At 39.5% G+C, this 25,684-nt stretch overlaps 1 protein-coding gene across 3 annotated transcripts; it reads right to left on the bottom strand.

Annotated features, from left to right (window-relative positions):
* Window positions 1-210: 210 nt before the first annotated feature.
* On the bottom strand, window positions 211-25,048 carry rbms1b (RNA binding motif, single stranded interacting protein 1b). 3 transcript variants are annotated; one of them, XM_074659406.1, is made up of 14 exons: window positions 24,735-25,048; window positions 18,959-19,125; window positions 16,599-16,657; window positions 14,653-14,744; window positions 10,060-10,217; window positions 8,365-8,444; window positions 7,678-7,793; window positions 6,902-6,951; window positions 5,669-5,765; window positions 5,333-5,383; window positions 4,569-4,679; window positions 4,343-4,423; window positions 3,125-3,203; window positions 211-1,084 (listed from the first exon to the last, which is right to left on the bottom strand). In XM_074659406.1, the coding sequence occupies exons 1-13, from the start codon at window positions 24,783-24,785 to the stop codon at window positions 3,132-3,134; spliced, it is 1,185 nt and encodes a 394-aa protein (XP_074515507.1). In that variant the 5' UTR covers window positions 24,786-25,048; the 3' UTR covers window positions 211-1,084; window positions 3,125-3,131. The 3 variants fall into 3 exon arrangements, with proteins under 3 accessions (XP_074515507.1, XP_074515506.1, XP_074515508.1); XM_074659405.1 differs by having other exon boundaries at window positions 211-3,203; XM_074659407.1 differs by having other exon boundaries at window positions 211-3,203; window positions 4,569-4,634.
* Window positions 25,049-25,684: the final 636 nt, after the last annotated feature.

Raw genomic sequence — 25,684 nt, 5'->3', positions numbered from 1 at the left:
CGATGCCGGTATCTTCACTCTAGCTTTAAAACTGAGCCTGAAACTGAAATTAGTGTTATTAAAACAAATTTGCGTTAATCCCTAATGTCATCATCAATCCAAGGTTAGCAGCAACCGGCTAAACTCAATCAAATGGAAAAACAGGAGTACTGTGGGTTCAGGATGAAGAACAGTGGCTCTTCGTGACAATAAAGATGATATTACAACGGATTAAAAGTTGAAAATTTCGAAAAGTTTTATTCAAAAATGTCAAAGAAATGAAAAGAATAAACCTTAGGCAACATTCTACTGAAAACAACAAAAGTCTTTGGCTTTAGCAAACACTACAAAACAAAATGACAGAGGAAAGATTCCTTAAACTGTACATACAAGTTACCACTGGCAATGGTGTGGCACAAGTAAAAAAGAAAAATAAAAACAATAAACTTTCATATAGCTTTATGAAAATCTCTTATTTCCTCAAGCTGTCTGTACAACAATCTTCATAAATTAGAACTTTTTTCATATAACTTAATGACTGTTCAACATGGTGGTTACTTATATGAGCAATTTTTCTTATGTGCACCTCTGCAACTCTTGACCCAGATACTATGGCACTTGGTTCAGACACCACTAGCAGCATTAACCTCACAAGACAGTATTACTTCTCAATCTCAGGCTTTACACAGAAATCTCAAGTATAATCACAGCGGCCCTTTACATTTTGTTGCACACCCGAGCTTACAAGAGAGGAAATGCTGCTGCGAGTAGACCCCTGGACAAAGCAACAAACACGTTCGTTTAAAAGGAGCACAGATCCAGTGAACACCACGACACTTTTGTTTGTTGTCATTGTTGGTCTTTTTTAAATCAGCCTCTGAATCTATTGGCATAAAAGCAGCAGATCTTTTTAAAACTGAATGTGTGAACGTGAGTAGAAACATGTTGTCGCCCACCCTAATGATTACAATAATACATCATAAAAAAATAGGTCTGAAGGAAATCAAAAAGTATTCAAAACAACCTAGAAGGAAACAGCTGTATGTGGCCAGCTCCTGAGCGTGGCATTTGGTCTGGAAGGGCGGGCTGGACCTGCTAACCCGACCTAGTACAGAGGAGAAAGAAAACTCTGAGGTAGATAACTGGTCTGACTGACCACCAGGTCGAATCACAGGCTTATCGGAGGATACCAGAATCAGAAAGCCTGCTTTAATCCATTTGTGATCAAAACATTAGCTAAAAAAGGTCATAGAATTTATTTTATTTGTATCTTAATCTCTGCTATAATGTTGTATTTTCTATAAGTATGAAATCAATCTGTGGCACTTGTTGGATCCAGGCCTTCCTGCATGCTTGTGTGTGTCCGTACTATACTATAGAGTGCTGCAGGAATGAGTCCTAAAACCTGGAAATGAGCAGTTTAGCACTTCCGGTTCCGTCGTCTGGAAGTCAATGGGTTTTTAGTTAGAGGCCTGAGATAAGGTCTGTGGTTAACACAAGCTTAAGTTTTGTTCAACAACATAAAATATGTCAGTAAATATCTATTATATATATATATTTTTTAAAAGTTTTTACGTGTCTTAAAAAAGGCGGTTGCTAACAAGTGGCTAAATAAGACTGCTAAACATCATCACACCGACTCCTCCTTTACAGCCTCGTTGTACTCGTGTCCATGCGACCGTGGTGTTGTACGTTAGCTTTTTACTTCTGCCGACTGCATTCACGCTTCAAAAATCATAAAAGTGGTGTTCATTTGTGAAGATTATCTTGCTGAACAAAACGTGTAAGTATCATAAACGTGTGTTTGCCACAGAGTTTATTTTCTGCAATAATCCAAAACCCAAAGGAAAAATCCCATTGTCTTTTTGTCGAGGTAACCAGGGCGATGCCGACTTCCTGGTTGGCCTACAAAAATACATCATCCCCGGAGCGCTCTATCACCCATATGAAAACTGAATGTAATTGTACAAAAAAGGCACACTGTCCAAACTGCGATCTAGTTTGCAGAGTCACTTGTGTTCTGGTTAAAGAGACAAATGATTTTCCTCAGTGTACTAGCTCACAATCTTTGGTGAAGTTAAACTACAATTGAAAGAAAGTGCCTAGTTTGTTTGTTTGTTTCCTATCAAAGAGCGAGGTGCAATAAAATACACACATTCATCTAATTTTACTCGCTGAACTTTTGCCTAAGCTCTATTACAAGGCTTTGATGAATTTTTTTTGTTTTTTTTGCACAATCATAAGTCTATGTTCTCCTGTTTTTTTAAAAATAAAAGTGAAAAAGACACACCCCATCAAAATAACAATCCCCCAAAAAGACAAAAACACGACTGACAAACAAAATACATTTGCCCCTTCTCATTCCAAGTTCAATTTCAGCTAATCTACAATACCAAGTAATCAAGAAGGCAAAAAAGGTAACACAATCCAACATCCAGAAACATGTACGGTCTTCTTACTAAATAAATATTACATCATCAGATGGGGAGTTATTTCATTTAAAATGTCTTCTACTTTTCTATATCCGTTTTGGAGGGGAAAAGCAAATAGTACATAGATTTAATTTAAAAAACGTCCTACGTAGCTCATTTCCAAGGCTCTCAACATGTTATTGCTGCTCTCTGTGGCGTTCTGTACAACTACTGTATCAAAACTATGAAGGCAAATTTGAATCAGACAGCAAGATCAATCTAAATTACTAAGAGAAATCACTTTACAAGAAAACAACACGTAACACTTCACCATAGCAACACTCACACAGCAAGCACAAAAACATCATTTTCAAAAAGTCTGGCTGAAAAAAAGTCGTCAGAAAAAAAAAAAAGAATCTGGAAATATTAACAAAAGACATATTTACTATCATGCACTTTGAACAACTAGTCACATGATTCTTCCTTGTATCCTGTGGCAACCCCCGGTAAAAAATAAACGTTTTCTAGTATGAAAATAAAACTTTTTTTCAAATCTTTTTTTTTTTTTTAATATTTATATATAATTCAAATCATTTAATTAAATCAGATATTCTCTCTGAAAATGATACCAAAAATAGTCTCACTTAAACAATTTGCAGAACCTGTGCAAAACAGTGAAAGTGATCCTTAGCATCCGTTGCATTTGATTGTTTTAGCTGTTGTCCAAATGTTACCTCAGCACTACTTGGTTTGTTGGTAGGAATACGGGGAATGATTGCCGGATGAATCCACTTGTGACTGTGCACCATTTTCCTGGAAGAGAGAGAGAAATAACAATGAGCTGTTGTTTTAATTGATTATGATGATGCTTTACACACATCAGGCTGCAATGATGTAACAGTCTGTTCTCATTTGTCAAATACAGACACTTTATCACGGGCTTTGGCGTTTGATTCCACCGCACAAGGCACTCTTTAGCGCCTGTTTAAGCGGGGCTTTCCATTAACTAATGTGTAAACCCATCCGCGGCAACAGTAAACGCTCAGAGAACGTGGGTCAGGAGTGTAGTGACGATATTTAAAAAGTGAAAAGACACACACAGGGCAGGCGGGAGTGGAGGTGGATGGGCCCAATAAACACAAGGCTTTCATCCAGGAGACCGCTGTTCATGTCCCGTGCATAAAGTTTTACTTTCACGTAGGGCTGTCTACGCAAATTAATTTTAACGCGACTAATTTCTTTAACGCATTAACACAACTTGTGATTTTTAGGTTGTAGTGGGCTCAGTTTTAAAGGTAGAGAGAAGATACTGGTATCATATGAAACTAAAAAACCTAAAGAATCCATCGGTACAAACCGTGTCATATAGCTTTTCGTGAAGAAAACTAAATAACGCTCCAAACTTACCCTACATTTTAGCGAGAAAAAAAATGGCATGGCCATTTTCAAAGGGCCTGAAAATGCGTTCTATGGTATCAGTGACACTGTTGTTGCCTGTTGGGCTTGAGTTTACCATGTTATGATTTGAGCATATTTTTTTATGCTAAATGCAGTACCTGTGAGGGTTTCTGGACAATATTTGTCATTGTGTTGTTAATTGATTTCCAGTTATAAATATATACACACATTTGCATAAAGCAAGCATATTTGCCCACTCCCTTGTTGATAAGAGTATTAAATACTTGACAAATCTCCCTTTAAGGTACATTTTGAACAGATAAAAAATGTGTGATTAATCACGATTATATATTTTAATTGATTGACAACCCTACAATCAACTGTTCGTTTGTGTCCCGTGTTCAGTTTTATTTTCACTTGAAGAACGTAGTAGTTTTAAGTCCAACCACTAAGTGGTTTTGTTGCCTAAACCTAAAGTGACGCCAAGGAGGCGTGACAAAGAGGCAGTATGTGATGAGCAGGGATGAGAATGTGTTGCATGTTAATGCACGTACCTCGACAGCAACATTTGATGTCTGCATGTGTGCATACTGTGGGATATATGCTCCTTGCATAGCTGCGTTGGCGGCCATAAACTGCACAATGAAGGAGAAAGAAATAGAGTCATACCGCATACAGAGCGTATTCATGACCTATACGTTTTACACTTTAATGAAGCACTTTGAACAACTCATTCTCAATTAAAGTAAAATGTGTGATCTAATTTCTGGGTTCTCTCACCGTTCCTGCATTGCCCATAGAGAGATGACTCATCTGCTGCGCAAGAGGGGCCATCATGGAAGTAGGCTGTAGTGACATAGATGGGTCCATAGAGGGCGATAACACAGTGCCCTGGAAGAAGAGTGTGAGCAGATGAGAGGAATGTGTGCAGCTTGTGCAAATGCAAAGTCACTGAGGGAATAATCTTCTGTAAAACTGAAATACCCCTAAAAAAACCCATATTGAATAAAGATGATAGAATATCATGAAAAGTATGGAGAATATCTAGGATTTAAACACATAATGGGTTTTGCAGGATTTGATTTCAGGCAAAGAGAAACTGAGTAATCTAATGCCCACGCCAGAAGGTGAATAGTCACAAGTTGAGCAAGTTGTCTATAAGCATCTTGGCTGGCCTGATGCATCTAGCAGTGTTTTCTCATCTACGCTGGCTCACTTTCAAAACAAGAAAAGGACTCTTCTCTCTCAATTCAATCCCATCTGTTATAAAATATTCGGCATCTGTCATCAAATACACAGCTTCACATAGCCTCTCCAAAGCAGTCGTTTTTTACATTCCTATACAAACACTTTAGGACTGTAAATCCTCAAGGATCAGTGTCACCTTATGTGTAACTACTACTCTCCCATATTGTGTCTGTCTGTTTACGGAGAAATGTTTCAGTTCTGTTACAACCACAGAGGGAAATGTTTTGATGAAATAGAAAAAAAAAAAAAGGGGAGAGAGTTGTGATGATGAAAAGATTGAGAGGTTTTGTTCTTACTGGGTGCTGCATGATGTAGGGTTGATGAGACATCCAGGATGCGTTCGGCACCTGGAACATCACACAAACACACTCTGTAAACACACACATTGAACAGCTGCTATTTGCAGAGATCACGTGTTACTGTGACTGGCACGGCGACAAGCACGAAAGGCCACTGTGCCCTTTGTCACATATTTAACCCACAACTCCAAAAAACCCCAGGGGACGAGTTTCTGAACCCTGATGACACATGGTTTATAAACACAGAGTTACTACATGTAAACCTGATGAATGAAATGTTGTATTACAGTATCAAAGCTACATATATCCATCATTGAAGAGAAGGATTCAAACCTGGTATGTTGAAACCGGAGACATGTAAGGGGACATGGACGCTTGAGTAATCATCCTGTTTGAAATACTGTATGCCTGCGGGAAAAACCTGTGGATACTTAACAAAGTAAGTGAAGAACAAAGAAATATATTAGTATATATATATGACCCCTCTTAGTCGATTAGTCGACTAATGCTTTTTCATGCTGAATGACTTATTTCCAACACATTTATGAGCACATCTCTGGTAAACACAAGACTTAAAGTGGTGCTTTTGTGTGATTCTTTGTGGAGAAACTCCTGCTTCGTCTTAATCTGCATACTTCCGCACTTACACTTGCTATTTTCACTTTGCTTATCATATATGTTCACATTATATGTATACATTTTTGTCATATGGATTGTCTATGTTGTATTTTCATTATGTTGTTACTCTATACACACGACATCTATTGCACGTCTGTCCGTCTTGGAAGAGGGATGCCTCCTCTGTCCCTCTTCCTGAGGTTTCTTTTCCATTTTTTTTCCTGTTAAAGTTTTTTTTGGGGGGGGGGAGTTTTTCCTTATCGGATGAGAGGGTCGTACTGTAAAGGACAGAGGGTGTCGTATCCTGTACAGATTGTAAAGCCCCCTGAGGTCAATTTGTGATTTTGGGCTATACAAATAAAATTGACCAAAAAGAAAAGTACCTGGATTTTGTAGTCAAAACGGTCAAAACTTTAAGTTTGGAATGCAACGGACACTTCTCACCCTCAACGGTCAACATCTTTGCTAAGTAACGGAAGGGGAAGGGGCCACCAACCTATTTCAAACTTGTGAAAATGGCGGGCGAGGAAGCTGCAGCGGTTGCGATTGATATACATTGTTATACATGTGTTTTTTTACTAAGTACCACTATACTGTATTCGGATAGAAGCCATTATTGGGTTAATTTATCCGTCTGAATTGACTTACTGCCAATACGGCGTGATGTCCGTGGCAGACTATCACCAGCTGATCTACCGAGCTTCCGGTGAGTGCACAACAGCCGTGTCTGATTTGACACAACGCTCGAAATGTGAAAATGGAAGTGTACTAACGGAAGTAACCGAATTGAGACAGCTTCGGTTTTACAGATCTGTCGATTAAATCAACTAATCGATTAGTCGACAAAATCGTATGAGCGTTAGTCGACAAAGAATTTCTTTGGTGGAGGACAGCCCTAAAATATATACGGACCACGACGGTGCAATCTATTTTGTTGTTGTAGCTTACCCATTTTGCATAGCAGCTGCACTGGGGTCATATGTGAGTGTCATTCCGGCCTGGGAACAAAAGAAAGCACAGGATTGGCAACTAAACTGAAGCATGCAACGCCAACACAACATCATTATACGACAGTCTATTGTGTATCTCGTTATGGAAATTGTGGTATTAAAGGTTTATGAGATGTAATCTGTATGAAATGTGATCTTATAGTTTTGTAAACTTTAAGAAACAGATGTAAGCTTTAAGATGAAATACATTTGTAACACTACAGAGCATGGGAAAAGAGCATGCGTTACATTTCACCTATGTGTTAGATTTCCTTTTGTTAGATCCCCTGCTGTGGAGGAGGATGACACCTGGCACGGAGACTCACTAGGAGTGATGCCATGCATGCACGCATTAAAGATCTTAAGGAGAATTCATAGTCGAATATTGTGTTTGTGCATGTTGTTGCCTCTCTCTTATCACTCTAGACAGCAACTGATTTTAAGTATTCACGACAATCTATTGCGCTCAAACCTGAAAGAGGGCGCCCTTGACTACAAAAGGCTTCATAATTAACAGCAGGGATTACAACTCAATAAAAATCAGGGGTGACAGATTCATAGAGGACTCTTCAGCAACACTAAACAATAAAGTCACTCTGAAGTGCCTCTGTTTTTTTTCCCCCCCAGGTTTTAATATGTGTTACACTCTGTTATTTATCGTACAACACTTTAGATGCACCTGAAATGTGTCCTTTATTATTCCTATCATGCATTGGTTCTCACATCACCACTCACCAGTCTGGAGTCACCGTCTCTTCCCCAACCGCGACCATTCAGGGCAAATTTATTCTGACTTTGTCGCTTTTTCTGTCCACCATCGGCAAACTTGCACAGCAAAGGTTCAGATGGTGCTATAGAGAGAGAAGTGGCGAGAGAATAAAATAAAAGGTTTGTCTTAAACAAACATGCTCACACACACACACACTGCTGTGTGTTATTGCTTGCTATACAGTGGCTCACTCCCTGAAGCCTGGGAGTGCACATTTACTAGCCAGCCTGGGAACACAGACATCTAATTTGGCAGCTGTGGAGCTGTAATCCCCTCCCCTTCCTAAAGGAGGCAAGGCCAGCAGAGACTATTTCAGTCTAATAATCCAATTAAAAAGCTTAGAGAGGGAGTGGAGGCCACACAGAGCAGCTCCCTCTCTCGTTTTCTTTGTCTGAGCTCCTCCACTTAGGGCTGAGTGTATATGAGCAGTAGACTCACTGACTCCTGTTGGAGGCATGAATCAGTTGGCTGACCACTTCATCCTGCCTATACAACACCGCCCATTAACATTGCACATATTATAGCCATTACAAGACAAATACTGCTATTTTCTTTCACGTATTATTTTTCATGGCATGGCAGTTAAACGTTGACATTACATTTCTGCAGTGTTTACCTGCCAATATAAGATCATTATACTGTATATGTCTTACCTGGAACACCTGCAGGTGTCTTGATAAATTTCCCATTGAAGTGAGAAATGACTGCATCACATTTTTCAGTTGACTCCATCCTGAAGTTATAAAAGACACACAGAGCATAACTACATCAGCGAGAGGTGCTTTCATTCTGGGTTAGGGTGCAAGAGGTGGTTCAATATAAAAGATTGCAAACCCAAAGTGCTCATATGTTTTAATCAACGTGTATAGTCTTCACCATTTGGGCCACATAGACCTATTAGTGCACACCAATGCGCACAAACACCCCTATGATGCATTGTGATACTTGATGACGTCACAACCCTGGTCTCGCCTGTCAGGTATTTCAGTCACATGTCAGGTTGAGCCAGTACACTATAATTAAACCACCCAGTCACTGTGAAACTATTTCTTTCTATTTGTCCATTCATGAAATGTTCTTTCCGCCTTGTTCTTGACTTGGCTATGTGTAACACCGAATAACCCGTTTGCATAATACCTGCCTAGCGGCTACTTTGGCTCGCCCTAAAATAACACTAGTTAGAGCGGAGCTAGAGCGGAGTCCGAAGAATTTGGTTCAGTTGGCCATTCACAATAGAGTCGGCCAGCTGACCAATCAGAGCAGACTGGTTTTTCGAGATGGGGTTGGGGGGCAGGAGCTCAAACAGAGCGTTTTAGACAGAGGATGAAAAGAGGTGCTACAGCCGGTATGAGAAAAATAAAACGTTTTTTGAACATAAAATGTTCTAGTAGCAACTCATAATACAAGTATGTACCTAAAAATAAGCATAATAAGTCCTCTTTAACAAATTGAAAGTTGTTATATATAACATTTTTAAACCTCACTTTATCATTGGTAGTTGGCATTACTGGTAGCCTTTATTTCAATCCTTGGTATGGTATAGTTAGCACTATCAATTATCTGTGACCCCTTATCCTGTCCAGGGTCGCTGGGTGGCTGGAGCCGATCCCAGCTGACATTGGGCGAAGGCGGGGTACACCCTGGACAGGTCTAGTTAGCACTACTGAATCTCAAATTTAAAAGCCACATTTCCCATAAACCTTGTTGCCTAATGTTATAAAGGGGATATTGCCACTTGTCTCACTTCCCCTGTGCCTGACGTCACTTCCATTTCACTGGCCACACAGTGGTCTTTTCCTGCTTACTGTTGTTAAGTCTCTATTTAGTTTAATTACACCAATGTGTCATATTTAACAGTTTAAATGTATTGAGTTAGGCTGTTCTCATACACAGTTCATACTGTAGCTATACCTACGGAAAGTAGTGCTCTGTAATTCATACACATCCCACAAAATCAATTAATATGTAATCCACGTAAATCGTAAAAGATGTGTAGGGTGGATGGGTGGGTCAAAAACAATGGACTTTCACCCAGGAGACAGGCGTTCATACTCCGTGTGAAACCAGAAACCAGAACTTTGATTTAATTGTCACGTAACATCCGTACTTAAGTTACGCCACTTCCATATTTATTTTAACCCAAACCACAATCTTTTCCTAAACCTAACCAAGTACTTTTATTGTGAAGACAGAAGTTTATTTTGAAAAGGCTTTATGCATTTAACGAGCAGAAATTGAGACGTGTTGCTGGACATTCGCAGGAAAACGCATGAAAAATGAGGAATGATTTTTTGATTTTGTTTCAGGACAACGAATCACTGACAATAAATTACATACGAGGATCTGACCTTGCAAAGCCCACTCCTCTGCTGCCTCCACTGGAGTCCCTCAAGACGCGTGTGGATATGACCTGGCCGAAGTGCTTTAACATGTTCTCCAGTTCCTGCTCATCCATAGACATAGGCAAGTTGGAGATGTACAAGTTTGTCGGGTCTTGTTCTTGTTGCTGTATGGTGAAAAAGGGGGAAAGAGGAAGCCAAAGTTAATGTAATTACTCTATAGGAAGTGCTTGAAACATACCTGGAAAACACAAAAACATTCCTTTGTAGTATCACATTGGCTTTAGTAACAAGGACGGAGAGAGGAGGAAAGGAGAAGTTTCCATATCATTTATCCCTGGAAATGGCTAAACATTTAATAGACTTCTATTAGGGACATCAGTAATGTGTTTAACATGTCTCTGCTTATCTCTCCTTCCTGTCTGCCTCAGTTCGGGGGTTTTAAAGGGTAGTAAAGGGTCACCATGAGCATTATAAATGGAGATTTGCATGCATCGCACGGTGGCTTGAGGCTCACATCAGCTGATTTCTTGCTGTATTTTAATAGCATCAGCAGAAACATAAGACACGGCTACGAGTCTCTGGGGAGCGGCCTCCCACCATTAATATTCATGAGCATTGTGTTGTTCAGAGTCAGACACAGGGACAGGTCTGATTACTAAAAGTAATACACTAACGGAAAAATCTGCATTTCAACAAAATGTTAAACAAACATTCGACAAAAAACCCAGGGAAGGAGTTCAGTCAAAGGAGGTCCTGAACACAGATGTAAGGAGAGACGGGAGGATGGAGTGGGGGTTGTGTTTCAGCACCTCAGCTTTATGCAGCTCTTATAACTCAAACGAGAGCAGGAGACCTTCAGTGATACTCTTAACCTGCTTTACATATGGGTGTACCCACACATGTATAAAAAAGGCTGCTTTTCTGCTTAACCTTTTAGGCCTTTGGTGCCAGAGCTGAGCATTTATACTGCCATGTTTCCCCTAAATGACCTTCCAGTTAAGCAATTGATAAATTATCAATAACAGGAAGCCGGTTTCGTTTCTGTTGTTATACATACTTGTTCATTACTTAATGAAACAATGGCGTAGCCACGGGTGTGCCACGGTGTGCCTGTGACCCACCCAAAGAGGCAGCTGGCACACCCAAAAATCAGAGGCAGAATGTATTTTTAGTAATAGCCTTACTAAAAAATGAGTTACTATTACTAGAAAAAAACAATCCACCACTATCTATCTGTAGCCGTTCTATCTACTAGTAGAAGTTGGCAACCCTACACGCACGTTTAGCAGGACAAAAATTGATGAGCAGTTGTTGCGTGCAGCCGGGACCGGGAGCGGCTGCACAGAAAGCTGCCGGGGCTGGTAGAAAACAGAACGGCAGCTGGCAGCGTCATCTCTTCCTGCATACTGCACACTGAGGTAGCAGCTGGGGTGGCTGTCTTAGTGTTAAAACCGCCCAAAAAAAATTTCCGCTCACACCCTCCAAGCCTCTCCATCTCAAAGTCCCAGGCTGAATTTCAGTCCCAGTCCACCCCTGGATCATGTGGCACACCCAGTTTTTCTGATGCACACCCACAGTTTTTTTTTCTGGCTACACTAGTGTCATGCAAGCTACATTTTGATCTGGTCTTTTATTGTCACATACATCTATTCCAGACGAAATTACATTTGTGACTTATTCAAAGAGGGTTTGAGAGGGTGAGGTGAATGGCCACATGTTTTATTGATGCAGCAAGTCAACCATAGCAGCTGCTCTGTTTCAACACTGACTCTATCATCACATGAGAGAAATTTGAAAGAAAGAAAACAACAGTATGTGGTGTGAAGAAAGCTCAGAGAAATGCAGGGACAGAAATATGGCAGTGAGGATAAGACATCTGTTTGTGCTTTGAATGGGTTACCACCCATCCGTCAGTCATTAACTGTGACTGACGCACTCTTATGGAAGAAGAGATGATGAAGATGGGTGAGGCTGATGGAGGCATGTTACTCTTGGCCTTGCTACAGAGACAGGGAGCATTGGATGCAGTAAAAATCACAACTTCTTTACCTTTACTTAACCAGGGTTAGCATTTATGCCTTTTCACAAACCTACTCCTCATTCACACCTGGTAAGTGCCCAGTACAGCCCTCAGTCCTATCTGTAGGCCACTCAGCAGCTCCACTGAAAGAGTCGTCTTCCTCAAGGGCACTAAAAATTTGTAGTAATGTGGGGAGTGCTGCTCTTTCACTTCCTCTGCCCACATTTACCCCGCTGATCCAGGGATTGGACTGTGACTTTACGGTCACAAGCAACCACAAACAATATAAAACATCCCCTATTGATGTCATTCACACAGCTTGATAAAACCATCCAAAAGACCTCCATGATAGACTGTATAATGTTGCCTATTCTAATAACTTCTTATACAAATGTGCATTAGGTGAATCCCTTTTATACTGTACATACAGAGAAAGGGAAGCACATAGTCAAGTATCACAAGACATTCATTGGAATAACATACGGTAAAAAGAAGGGAAACTCTTATCTGGCCACTTCCCACCACCTGCCTTTGAAATAATAATGAGAGAAAGCCCATTGAGGGCGCCTGGGCAGATAAAAAAAACAGGAAAAGGGACCTTTGTCAGAGAGTCCATTAAGCCCAAACAAGCTTCACCAATAGTGAGAATAAAGCTGGAGTGAAAGGCTCACACTTTAGAATGGCATTTACCTTCCACAATACAAAGATTAAACTTCAGCATGCCCCTCGGAGCTGCTCTATTTTAATTAAAAAAGTAAAATGGGTGCACAGAGGCATGTCAAGAAGCTCTACAGATCCCCAGACAGGGAAATGAGGCCAAGGGTTCTTGCTCAGCGCTGTATGGGAACTAATTTCCCCCGACTGGTTCCTGTTACCATAACAACACACAATTATTTACTTCCTGTTCTGATGTCAGAGAGTGTAGTTAAGTAAAACTGTCCTACTTTAAAGCCTCTCCTCTGGAAATCTACTGTGAATAAATAAAGCTATCTGTAGTGTATTAATGACGGTCTTTCAGCACAACACCATTAATAGTTTAACTATTTCTTTAACATGACAATCTACTGTAACTCCAACTTGTCCAGTGAAGAACAGGAATTTTGTATTTCATTGTATTTCCTACAATGTTTTCCAGTGTTTTGAACATATTTGCAGCATGAAGTCTCATTTGCTGCATGTTCATTTTTAAGAGGTTTATGTAAAGTAATCTTTCAGGGAGATACTAAATGTATATTGGTGCTTTGGAGGAGACAGAAAGACTAGGCTCAGCTCCCGGACTGGCTCACTATAGAAGCATGTGCACATGGGGGATAATTTCTCTGGTACGTCATCTCTCTGTCAGCGACACCGATCTCTACACTCTATAGTTCACTGTAACTATTGGCGCCACTCACATATGAAACCCTTGTAAAGCCTGGCTGGAAGCTATCAGCTGACACAATACCCTTGGGAACCATCAATGACGTACAGTATATGCATGCAGGAAAATGCACACATATGCACTGTAGTAACTTTACTATTAATGCAACAAGAGTCAAACTTTATGGAAAATTAAAAAGGAATGGAGATGAGATAGATGAGAGAAAAGGACAAATAAGAAAGAGAGAAAGACGGAGCACCAGCTCAGAGTGTCTCACTAGAATACTACAGTTAAATGCTCACTGTAAATGTCTTGCCAAAAAGTTGCAAAACAAACTCCTGCACACTGTCTAACTTGCAGTCATACACTTATTTGCGAGGTTTCGGTGCCAGACCTTCATCAGGCAAATGATAAGTAACGATGAGAAGTCATCTTAAATAGGGAGTGGCTCTAAAGTCTGGAACCAATCACATTCCCCACGTGCGATAGGAAGGCATGAATACCAAACGTCAATTATATAACTAACTTAAATTATATCAAACTATATAACAGTCTCTAATATCATACACAGAGCTAGAAAATAAAAAAAAAAATCTGTATAATAACAGTCACAAATGTACCCCAAAATCCTTACATTGCTCGATGTCTTGATGTCAAAACAAATAAGTAGGAGCGCTTAGGTAGCCGAGTAGTTACAGCGCATGCCATATAACCGCAATGTCCTGGGTTCGACACCCCTCTCTCTCTCCCACCGTTTCCAATCTGCCTCTACACTGTCATCTGTCTAATGATGGTGACCTCACAGTTCATTAAACATCAAACAGACGTTTGCACTATTTACACGCAAACTGAGACTTGCAAACAGCAACAACCCCGAGCACATGTCACGTTTGCTTCTGAATATGGATGTAAGTGCCTCAGTAAATCTGGTGCTAAATTGTGCAAATGCCTAAAATCAAATAAAGCTCCATACACACACGTGTGCACAAATATTCACTGTTTTCAGCACATGCTTCCTTCATGATTCAGCTCTCACTAGAGTCACTACAGACCAAGGGTTGGGGAGTTTACACCCTGCAGTCAAGGATTCCAGTCCTGCTATTTAATACCGCAAAGATTAGGTTTAGGTTTAGCCTCACCAGCCAGATGGAAGAGAAACAGTGTTACTGGGTGACTTGTGAGGGCGCGATATCAGGATTAGACTGTAATGAATCCTCACCTTCGCCATCTGAGCTTGGACACCAGTGGTCTTCAGGGCAGCCACTGCTTTCTGAGCTGCACCGGGGCTGTCAAAGTCCACAAAGCCATATCCTGAGGAGACAAGCAGCACAGTTACAACAATATTCTATATAGGCCTGTCACAATAATTACAATATCGGATTATCATACAATACATGGACATGACCTCAATCATTGTCATGTAATTAACTCATCGTACGATATATGGCCAACAAGGTGCCAGAATAAACAGCACAGTTTCCCTACCATTATAAGACTTGGGCATTGCACAGATATTTACCATAGAGCATTTTATCTATTGTTTTGGTTGTGTGGTTTTATTTTATTTATGTATTATTTACAGTATTTAGGACATTTGAATAGTTTTTTTCACATTTCAATTCCAATATCTGAATATCTTTAAGAATTAAAAGTTCATTGCTTGTTGAAAGGGTGTAATTGCTTTATTATGCTATTATCAGCGGCATAAAATGGTCTTAAAATGACAATAATACCATTTAACGCAATTATTTCTGGGACAATATATCGTCCAACAAAATTAGATATCGTAACAGGTCTAACTCTATGTTGTGACTCATGTTACTGTAACAAAGCTTTACATACAGTTTGTTACTATGTGAATTTAAAGTATGTATGCATGTACTTCTGCACTATATAGGTATATCTAACTGTGTGTATTCATTTGAGGTTTTGTGTGTGTTTGTGTGTGGAAGTAGAAAAGCGCTGAGGATGCAGATACCAGTGTGACATTCATGGCTCAGGTCAGCCCTTTGTCCTGGGGGGTACAAACAGGGTGAACCTATAGTCCCTAACCTCTACTGCAGCTGCTATATTTAACCCATTCAAGCTGAACTATGGTGATTACGTCAGGGCTCTTTCAGCTGAGAAATGGGTCACGTTGGTACTAAAAGTTTAATGTCAATACTAGGCTCATGCTGAGTCTCAATTCCCGTTCTTCCGTAATACTTACGCTTGCTATTTTGAATGCATATGTGCGTCCACACTGACAGGTATGGCACAACGCAGTGCACTAAGAGTACCTGGATGGTGTGCTCATAACTAGACATGGGACGATATGAAAATTTCGCAAACAAAGCAAACAAGCCGTCAGATATTTTGGTGGGCAAATATTGCCGGAAATGCTCCGTCCGGTTGCAATTTGCCATTAAAAAGAAGACCTCAGTGCAAAACAGCCACGTTCGATTTGAGACAGTAACATGTTGAAATTCACGGAGTATACATGTTAGTACATAGTGTACACAGTGTAGGCTACATGGTAGTGTATGGCTGTAAGTATCCCAATTGAGAAACAGTGAGAAACTCAAGGTTGCACAAAGTTATTGCTAAAACTATCTCTGGCTTTTATTTAAAATTCAGTCTGAGCTTTACAAGGTCTTTAACAGTGTCCCCTTTCACTGAGAGCCATCGATTAACTAGCATCTGTATAATCCAGACGAGAGTGACAAAACATTCCCTTAATCTTGTCAGCACAAGAGAGAATCAGTAAGTCCGTCTTTAGTCGGCTGGGCAGTCTACTTGAAGAGGACAAAGACCAACACTGTCACTCAGCAAAGAGAGGAGGAGTCGGCCACTTCTTCCCAGGAAGCGCCCACAGCAATGACACACCAACAGACAAGGGCTGCGGCTTAAAATAACATGAGCAGGGAGACAGCTTTAAGCAGCCTGGCTGTCTGTTTCCTGACTTGCCTGGATCATCTGACACAACTGCATAACTGTTGAATGACCTGATGTTTTCGCAGAACTCCCACATTGGATGTCTACCAATTTTTGAGAAAGTGTAGAAGTGATATTCTCTCTCTCTCCGAGGTGTTGAAAATCCTGCAGGGGATTTTTTTCTCATACATACTTGATCAGAGGAGTGGTAAAAGAGGGCTGTGTTGGACAGAGAAAAACAACTTCACACACCTTTACATTTGTTTGTAGTCTTGTCCAGGATGGCCTTTGTTGATACAATTTTGCCATACCTAGGGGAGGAGCAAAAAGGCGAGGCATTGTTAGCTGGATTATGTACCAGACAGAGCCAGTTATAAAACACACACACACACACACACACACACACAGAGGGAGGGTTGAGCAACAACCTATGACATCACCGTAAAAATATGAGAAACAGGAAGTGGTTTCCATGTGGTGCAGAAAATCCCCACCATGTGAGTGCGAAGCCAAACAGTCCCTTTGTAACCTAACCACTGTATCAAACTTTATGCAGTCACCATGGACACCTTATATTTTTTATGGTACACTTTTTTCCCCCACTTACAGACGCTTGTATTTATGTGCACACTGCCTCACAAAACACAGAGATTATGACATTCAAAAGTCTGGTTCATGTCGTTGGGTAATAGCTGAAACCCCCCTCCACCCTCTTTTTTACTTACCACAGTTTCAATAGTTATTTGACACATATGTATATATTTCTTCATCATATATTTAATTCATTTGTTGTACATTTGTGTACAGTAGTTTCTATTCTGAAGAGTTTATATACTCTTGTCAATAATGAATTAAACAATAAACTGTATAGTGAAAAGATTTTGTTTTTCCCAACAACACTCCCAACACATCCAATACAGAAAAAATATCTATAATACACCTTAATATTAACAGAAAAAGTAAGTCGAGAGATAAAGGAAATAGAAAATTGATAAATAGGATAGGAAAATAAAAATAAATAAATACAAATAAAAAAGTAAGTAAATAAAATAAAAGAGTTTAAATACTCAATGAGATGGAGAAGAACATCTTTAAAAATTGTGAGTAATGTACAAAGGCTTATTTTAAAATACATTTATTTTAAGGCTAAACTATTTTGAAAAAATATATAATTGCTAGTATTTTTACTGATATTGCAATTGCGATAGGATTTGAAATATAGTTCTTACACCACTATTCTAATTTTCATTGAATTGGTTATAATGTCATTTTTGCGGGGATCTGTACCAAACAAAGATGTTTTCTAAATGGTCTAAATCTAAAATGGTATTTTGACACACATGCCTCCTGTGATTTAGATACAATTTTGATTAACTGTGTAGCCCTAATTTCTTTCAATATGTGTTTTCCTCAAGGCCAACTACAATGGATACATTCAGTCCATAGGCATCATGTTAAAAATGACCTATATAATCTACAGTGACAGTGATACAAGGCAGGATGTACCCTGCAGTTAACCAGGAGGGTACTTTAGCCAGGGATTAGGCTAAATGCTAAAACGGGTGAAAGAGCATGAACTCATGACCTTTTCTTCATCTGAACTCTAATCTCAAATCATGTGTGGCTACAGCATGTTTGCTCCTCCACAACCATTAGGAATTTATAAACAGCACATCCAATATTTTAGGTCACATTTGAAGTGTGAAGTACTTCTGTATATTTAAAAAGTGAAAAACTATTGCATCTAGGTTGCCCTCTTAAATCTAAAGTTCTCGCATTTCAGGATCTATCCATAATTTAAAAGTAAAAAGAAAAACCTCCTCAAAGTACAGCATTTCTGAGTATTGTTTTCTTTATCCATCTGAATAAATTATAGTGTCACTGCTGAGGCCAATTTCAATATGTAATATATTTCTAAAGACTCAAAGAAAGAATTGGCAGCTTTGTGTTGCAAAGTCAGTATTGCATTGTGAAGATGGGGCCTCAGAAAAAAAGCAAATAAAATCTCTGAGGCTCCAGGGTGGTCCTCTCTGCTTGGCAAATATAAAGCATTCAGCGCACAAAGAGAGCTGTGGACGAGCCCGGTGCTGACAGTATCTCTCCTTTATCCACACACATGATATATGAAACCTTGTGCTGCTGTACCCTCATGCTCATCACATACACACTGCCCTTGTGTGGTTTTCAAGATACATTTTTGAAGCCTGCATTTGTTATAATCTCAAATATACACATATGAATCCATAGGTGTCTCACCACACTCTCTGCATGGTCCAAAACTACTTTATTCAAATCTTAAATCTTTGTTTGGAAGGTATTTAAACAGACTCAATATAGGATTGAATTTGTCATTCAAAGTCAGCTTGTTAGAACATTTACTACAATATATTACAAAAAAAGACAAAACTATATACATTTTCTGATCTTTCAATACAGTAAGTGCGCAATTGTACTTGTAAAATGGCATATTTACATTCTTGCCCTTCACTTTTTCACATGTTACTTGTATTTTAACAAATGCATGTAAAAAAAAGTGACTCTCAAACTAAGTAGGCCAAAAAATCAATTCCTGATCAATAGCAGATAATGATGAGAGGAAGTGTGGTACTCACGGCTGACAGAGCTTGACCAGGTCATGGTCTGTGGTTGAAGGGGACAGGCCTCGGATGTAGAGGTTGGTTTTGCTGAGCTGGTCCCAGCCTGCAGTGCTACTGCTGCTGCTGCTGTTGTTGCTTGGGCTGGGTGGAGCCATTGGGTATGACAATGGGGAAAAAGGTGGCTGGAATAGGCAGGGAAACAGAAAAACTAGGTTAATTCAAGTGCTGGGTGGTGATTAAATAATATCGTCATGGCCCAAAGTTCTCAAGTATAAATGAATGATTCACCGCTGACGACAAACGGCATCCCTAACGGGTGTGGTAGAATGTAGTCAGAAGTATGCCTTTGACGTCACAGTGTACTGAAAGATCCTGGAATACATTTGTACATCATCACTGCAGCAGGGTGAGATGTTAAACCACTGGAAGTCAGCAGAAATAAGATTTTCCAGGGGTGTTAAGTTACTCACAAAACCTGCAAAACCTGCAATAACTAATTTTGCGGCCACTTTGCAGCAGCAGAAACACACGGTGACGTCACTCATTGGTTTGTGGACTGCTATTTTGAAGCCTCGAGTTCGGCATTTTGGCCGTTGCCATCTCGGTGTTTAGCCGTCGCCATATTGTTTTCTTTGCAATAAGATATTTTTAGGCAACCAAAATGTAACAATTAACTTTGATGAACTAAAAACACACCGTGAAAGGGTTAAAGTTCTAACACAAACAACTCTCAGATCGGACAACGCCGTGGTAGCGACCTGTCAATCACAAGGTAGCCACGCCCTAAAGCATCCCCTGCTTTATGGTCTATTTCACTCTAAATGGGACCATAATTTACTAAATGAACATCATGCTGTATTGAAGAAGACTTGAAACTAGCGATTGAGACCATAAAATGTTTACTGAGGTAATAAATCAAGTGAGAAGTAGGGTCATTTTCTCATAGACTTCAATACAATCAGACTTCTTTTTGCAACCAGAGGAGTCGCCCCCTGCTGGCTGTTAGAAAGAATGCAAGTTTAAGGCACTTCAGCATTGGCATCACTTTTCAGACCCGGATGTTGCCCACTGTTATAAACACAATATTGACATATTATCACCTTAAAAAGTTTATATGGCAAACAGTTGCTTATTTATATATTCAACACATACGGAGTAACATTAGGATTCATTTTAAGTTGTGATTCTGACAACCTGATGAATGGAAGACAGATATGTCCTCTCTTTTAGCTCTGTTTTGCTCTACACCAACTCCTGAGGGATATTTCTACTGATTTAGCTGCAAAAGGCTCCACTATGTACACTAGCTGCCAACTGCGTATGCCTGCTGATCGGGGCTGGGCAGGTAGCGTACTGTGGGTTTTTAGAGCTTTTTTTAAAGCTGAAAAAGCTGACTGTTGTGTCTGGATATGACGCTGATGTGGTGAGAGCGGTGAAAGCGAACCAAACCAGTAAAGTTGAAGGCTGTAAAACTAAAACAGTTAAATAAAAGATGCTGAAACACTCTGTAGAGCTGAGGGGAACTGAACAGTTGGGTGAATTATCTGTGTGTACGTCAATACAAGTGACCACTTTGACTTGCACGTCGTCATTTGGTCCATTGTTAATTTAACAAAATTGATTACAGAAGCTTTAAGTAAGTCTAATCCTTGTCCGTGTCAGGACAAATCAACAACTTGCTGCAAAATGTCTGCACCTTTCTGTAGGGAGATACAAAATAGATAATGATTACATGTCTCTCTGTGTATGATTTCCCATATACATAAACCAAGAAAGGCCCGCTGTGTGCCGTTACCAAGTCCCTCATATATAGTCACATATTAGGGTGAAAAAAAGATGAACTGTCTGTGGACAGTCATTAGTATCATGTGGGTTTCTGTCCAGTGTGAACATTAATGTTTTACAGAGCAGTGATCTGCAGAACAATCTCCATCACACCTTCGCAGTCAGCACAATCAGGAGGGTCCACGGGGGCTTAGAGCTCTGACATCAGTGTCACGCTGCCTCGGGGTATCGAATAAGCTATTCATAGGTCAACACAAACAATCATCTCTGGTGTAGCGCCACACTTCTTAACCTTAGCACTCTCATTTAATGAGCAGCTTTATTTATATGCTCTGAATGGTTTGAGTGACTTCTGATATAACTGTGTATCTTTTCCCTATTAATTCAAGAAAAAACTATTTATTTGTTTTGCTCTGAGATTATATAAAACACAGTCAAACACACTGCGATTTTCACATGCTATTCAGTATTGTTTCATTTTCTAAGTATTGCTTACAACAGCTGCAATGCCTTTCCTTCTGTGGGCAAAGGGGGGGGGGGGGAAAGCAAAAATCCTTCAGCGATTGGGCAACTAGTGCTTGATGTTTACAAGACACAGATGTCGTAGCCTGAGAGAGCTCTCCCCTTCAGGGATTTGTCTTCTTCTTTTCTATCCAACGCTGATTACCCCCCCAACCCCCTGCTCTGAGGAGTCACAAGCTGAGAGGAAGCTGATGGAATCCCAAGCATGAAGTGGTGACAGGATTGAGCAACCCAAGTCTGGAGGAGAGGATCTTCTCTTGTGACCGACTGGTCAACAGCCTCACATGCCTTCACCGTGAGACAAGTTTGACTTTACTGTTTACCAACTGATTGGTGGCACAAGTCCTCGTTTCCTCCACCATAACAACCAGTTATCTGCTCTCTTAAGCATGGTCTGTGTCACAAACTTAAAATGATTTATCATTGAACAAAATTGTTCCACAAATTGAGAGGTAATTGATTATCTGAGGAGATCTGATAAAACTGCTCTTCAGTAATCGCCATAAAGACAACAGCAATAATGTTGCCGTTACATGGAAAGGTGACAGAAGTGGGGCTACAACTAACGATTGTTTTCATTGTTGATTAATCTGTTGATTATTTTCTCGATTGCGGTAATTGATTAGTTGTTTGTCTAGAAAATGTCAGGAAATGGTGTTGATCAGTGTTTCCCAAAGCCCCAAATTGTTTTGTCCACATCTCAAAGATATTCAGTTTACTGTCATAGAGGAATAAATAAACTAGAAAATATTCACATTTCAGAAGCTGGAATCAGAGAATTCAAACCGATTATCAAAATAGTTGTTGATTAATTCAATGTAGTTGTAGTCTAGTTGACAACTAATCATTTAATCGATGAATCGTTGGGGCTCTAGACAGAAGAGCAGTCACAAAATCTTTCACAATTCTTGGAAAATGAAATAAAACCCTAATCAACAGACTGAACTATAAATGTGTAATATGTCACAGTTGCTCTCATGACTAGCACTCATTTCCAAACAACATAACCGTGGCTAAATTGATTTTCCTTTTTGTGAGGCTATTACCAGGAAACATGGATCACAAATTAGGCTACAGTCAAGCCAAAAACGTAGTTAACATTAATTACCAAAAAAACAGGAATTACTCCTTAAATTCTGCTGAATAAAACTCAGTTTGGCACCAAATGTAAATTACTCTTATTTCAAAATGACCTCACTGGTGCCAGTGATGCCAAAGTAAAGGTGGCAGGTACTGCACCTCCTTTAACATGAAAACTGTATCTCTCAATCTTCATAGGGTTTTCATCCAAACACAACAAATAAAACAAGTGTGCAATTGCAACTTATTTTTCAGCATCACAGAAGAGTGATTCTTGAATGGCAAACGCTGAATTATAAACCAGAAAAAATGTAAAGCTGAAGCTATTCCTTGTTTACGAATTTCAGGTAGACGCTGTGGAGATCAACACCAATATCTTAATGTTAGCGAAAACAGTAATAACTTGAACTGTAGGGCAGGACATGAGAACAAAAAACGCAACTAAATGTGGGAAATCAATAGGGCTAGAGATAAAATCTTTTAGATCTAAAAAAAGAAAAGCCCCATGTCGCATTTATCTAACCTTAACCTGAACCACTCAAGACAAGCCAGTCTTTAAAGAGTGCCTGACACAGAGCTCCATTTTCAGAGCTTCAGGTGAGAGCAACTTCCCCTTTTCTGTGGGGACTGGAAGTGTATTTTGTTTTCATATACATGTGCCTGGCTGCTCAGATGCAGGACTGTGAGAGACTGTGATGGGGGAGAGGACGGGCATCTTATCAGCCAGCTCCAGACCTGCAGAGCCTGTCATATCCGAACTGGAAATACACAGGGCTTCCAGTAACAAGCCTCGCCCATTGAGCTCCAGTCACAGGATAACAGCATTCAGAGTAAATATGCTTATTCAAATTTCTTTTGGCTAAAGGGAGTTTTAAAAAAAATCTATATGTAACTGGGACAAAGTGAATGCATCAGTGGACAATTAGTCATCCATACAGAGAGGAACCTAATACTGCAAGCCAATAAGGGTGCATGAATTACATTTAAAGTAAGTTTATATCACTGAAAGTAGAAAATAGATGATCCAATTTAAGCAAGAATATATATAATATGTAGATTGCAAACATGTTTGGTTGTGTTTCTGTGGAGTGATGTTCATTGCTAGCTCATTCACAATCCAAAATACGTAAAGGTGATGCTATTAGAGGGGTTAGCTTGTGTTAGTTTGACCATTAAATTAAGCATCATCTGAGGTTATAGGCCTGTAATCTCTCCTGGACCACAGCCCTGAGCATCAGGTATTCTCATTATATGCATATAACATAATCTGAATGCTTCATCACACACAGGAACAACAACACTGCAATTTCATATTACATAAGTAGCCCAAAACCAAAGTTTACTTTCTGTTTGTAAGTTTATTTTAGGCTGTGAGGCTGCTGTCAAATACACCTTTTTTCCCCCCCATGAAGTCAGCTTTGTGCTTTATTCATGTCTGAAGGCTGGTCAATTACATTTAAAGTAAGTTTATATCACTGAAAGTAGAAAATAGAAGCCACTGATCCAATCTAAGCAAGAATATACATATAATATGTAAACTGCAAACATGTTTGGTCGTGTTTCTGTGGAGTGATGTTCATTCACAATCCAAAATATGTAAAGGTGATGCTATTAGAGGGGTTAGTTTGCTATGTGAACATTAAATTAAGCATCATCTGAGGTTATAGGCCTGTATATCTCCTGGACCACAGCCTGAGCATCAGGTATTCTCATTTTATGCACAACATAATCTGTAAATCTGAATGTTTCATCACACACAGGAACACAATACTGCACATTACATAAGTAGCCCAAAACCAAAGTTTTCTTTCTGTTTGTAAGTTTATTTAGGCTGTGAGCTGCTGTCAAATACTAATGTCATACTAATAATGACTTCCATGAAGTCAGCTTTGTGCTTTATTCATGTCTGAAGGCTGGTCAATTACATTTAAAGTAGGTTTATATCACGGAAAGTAAGAAATAGAAGCCACTGATCCAATTTAAGCAAGAATATATATAATATGTAAATTGCAAACATGTTTGGTTGTGTTTCTGTGGAGTGATGTTCATTGCTAACTTTATTCATAATCCAAAATATGTAAAGGTGATGCTATTAGAGGGGTTAGTTTGTGTTAGTTTGCTATTACATTAAGCATCATCTGAGGTTATTATAGGCCTGTAATCTCTCCTGGACCACAGCATCAGGTATTCTCATTACATGCACAACATAATCTGAATGTTTCATCACACACAGGAACAACAACACTGCCATTTCATATTACATAAGTAACCCAAAACCAAAGTTTTCTTTCTGTTTGTAAGTTTATTTAGGCTGTGAGGCTGCTGTCAAATACTAATGTCATACTAATAATGACTTCCATGTGTTTTAATATGTCTGAAGGCTGGTCTTTTGATAGATATTTACCTGTTTGCGATACGGAGTCCTTAGTGGGTTTCCAGTATTTGCAAAAATCATCCTCAGGTCAAATATATGGAGCAGTTTTTCTTCACTCAGGCTACAATTTTCCTCTCGAAATACACCAAAGTCCTCGTATATAAGAAGACAATTATTCGACTTGGATATCGTCCTTACTCCGCTAAAGGACACAACAATAAGAAGCTATACATATTAGCTGTATACATATCCTTTTTGTCGTCGACTATGAACAGAAAAACCTCCGTGGATTGTCCCAACTTCGACCAGCCCAGCCCCGTTTGTTTGACTGGCTTCATTGATTTGCAGTCAGAAGCTACGCAGGACAGACGCTGCCACGGCGGGGCAAACCATTACACCGACTTGGTGTAGGGGTGGTCTTTTTAAAAAATGTTCCCAAAATACATTTCAGTTTGCATCTGTTCGCTGTAATGAACATTTTTGATTTTTTTATGTTGTGTAAAAACATATCTCAGCTTTTGTGATAGTTTACACTGGCTTTTGTTGTGTGAACACATAATATACAGACACTGGTTCCACCTCTGTTGGTGTTTTCGTGTATTAACCGATGCATACCAAACATTCCACAGTGCTACATGGTCCTGGTCCCAGGATGTCTCAACCTAAGGATAATATAATCAGAAAAGGGGGGAATAAAATAAAGTTCTATGTTTAGGTTTAATGATAATTTAAATAATGAAATTTAAAAAAAATTACTAGATGGTCTTTCATACTGTAGTCTTTATTACAGGATGGTTCATAATCTGTGTTTGATTTACAGAAACTTGGATGTCATTACACTGGTGTGGGCAGCAATGTCCTCATTTGTCATCATTACAAGTCCATTGCACTCTATTTATTATTTTGTTTAGGTTAGTAAATTCCATAACTGTATAAGGCTTATAGAGCATTAGAAAACGTGGAACCTATAGCACATAATT

This window comes from Sebastes fasciatus, chromosome 14, assembly GCF_043250625.1.
Source record: "Sebastes fasciatus isolate fSebFas1 chromosome 14, fSebFas1.pri, whole genome shotgun sequence".
Taxonomy (NCBI): Eukaryota; Metazoa; Chordata; class Actinopteri; order Perciformes; family Sebastidae; genus Sebastes; species Sebastes fasciatus.
The sequence above is the reverse complement of the archived record's forward strand: the minus strand, read 5'-3'. Positions and strand labels throughout refer to the sequence as shown.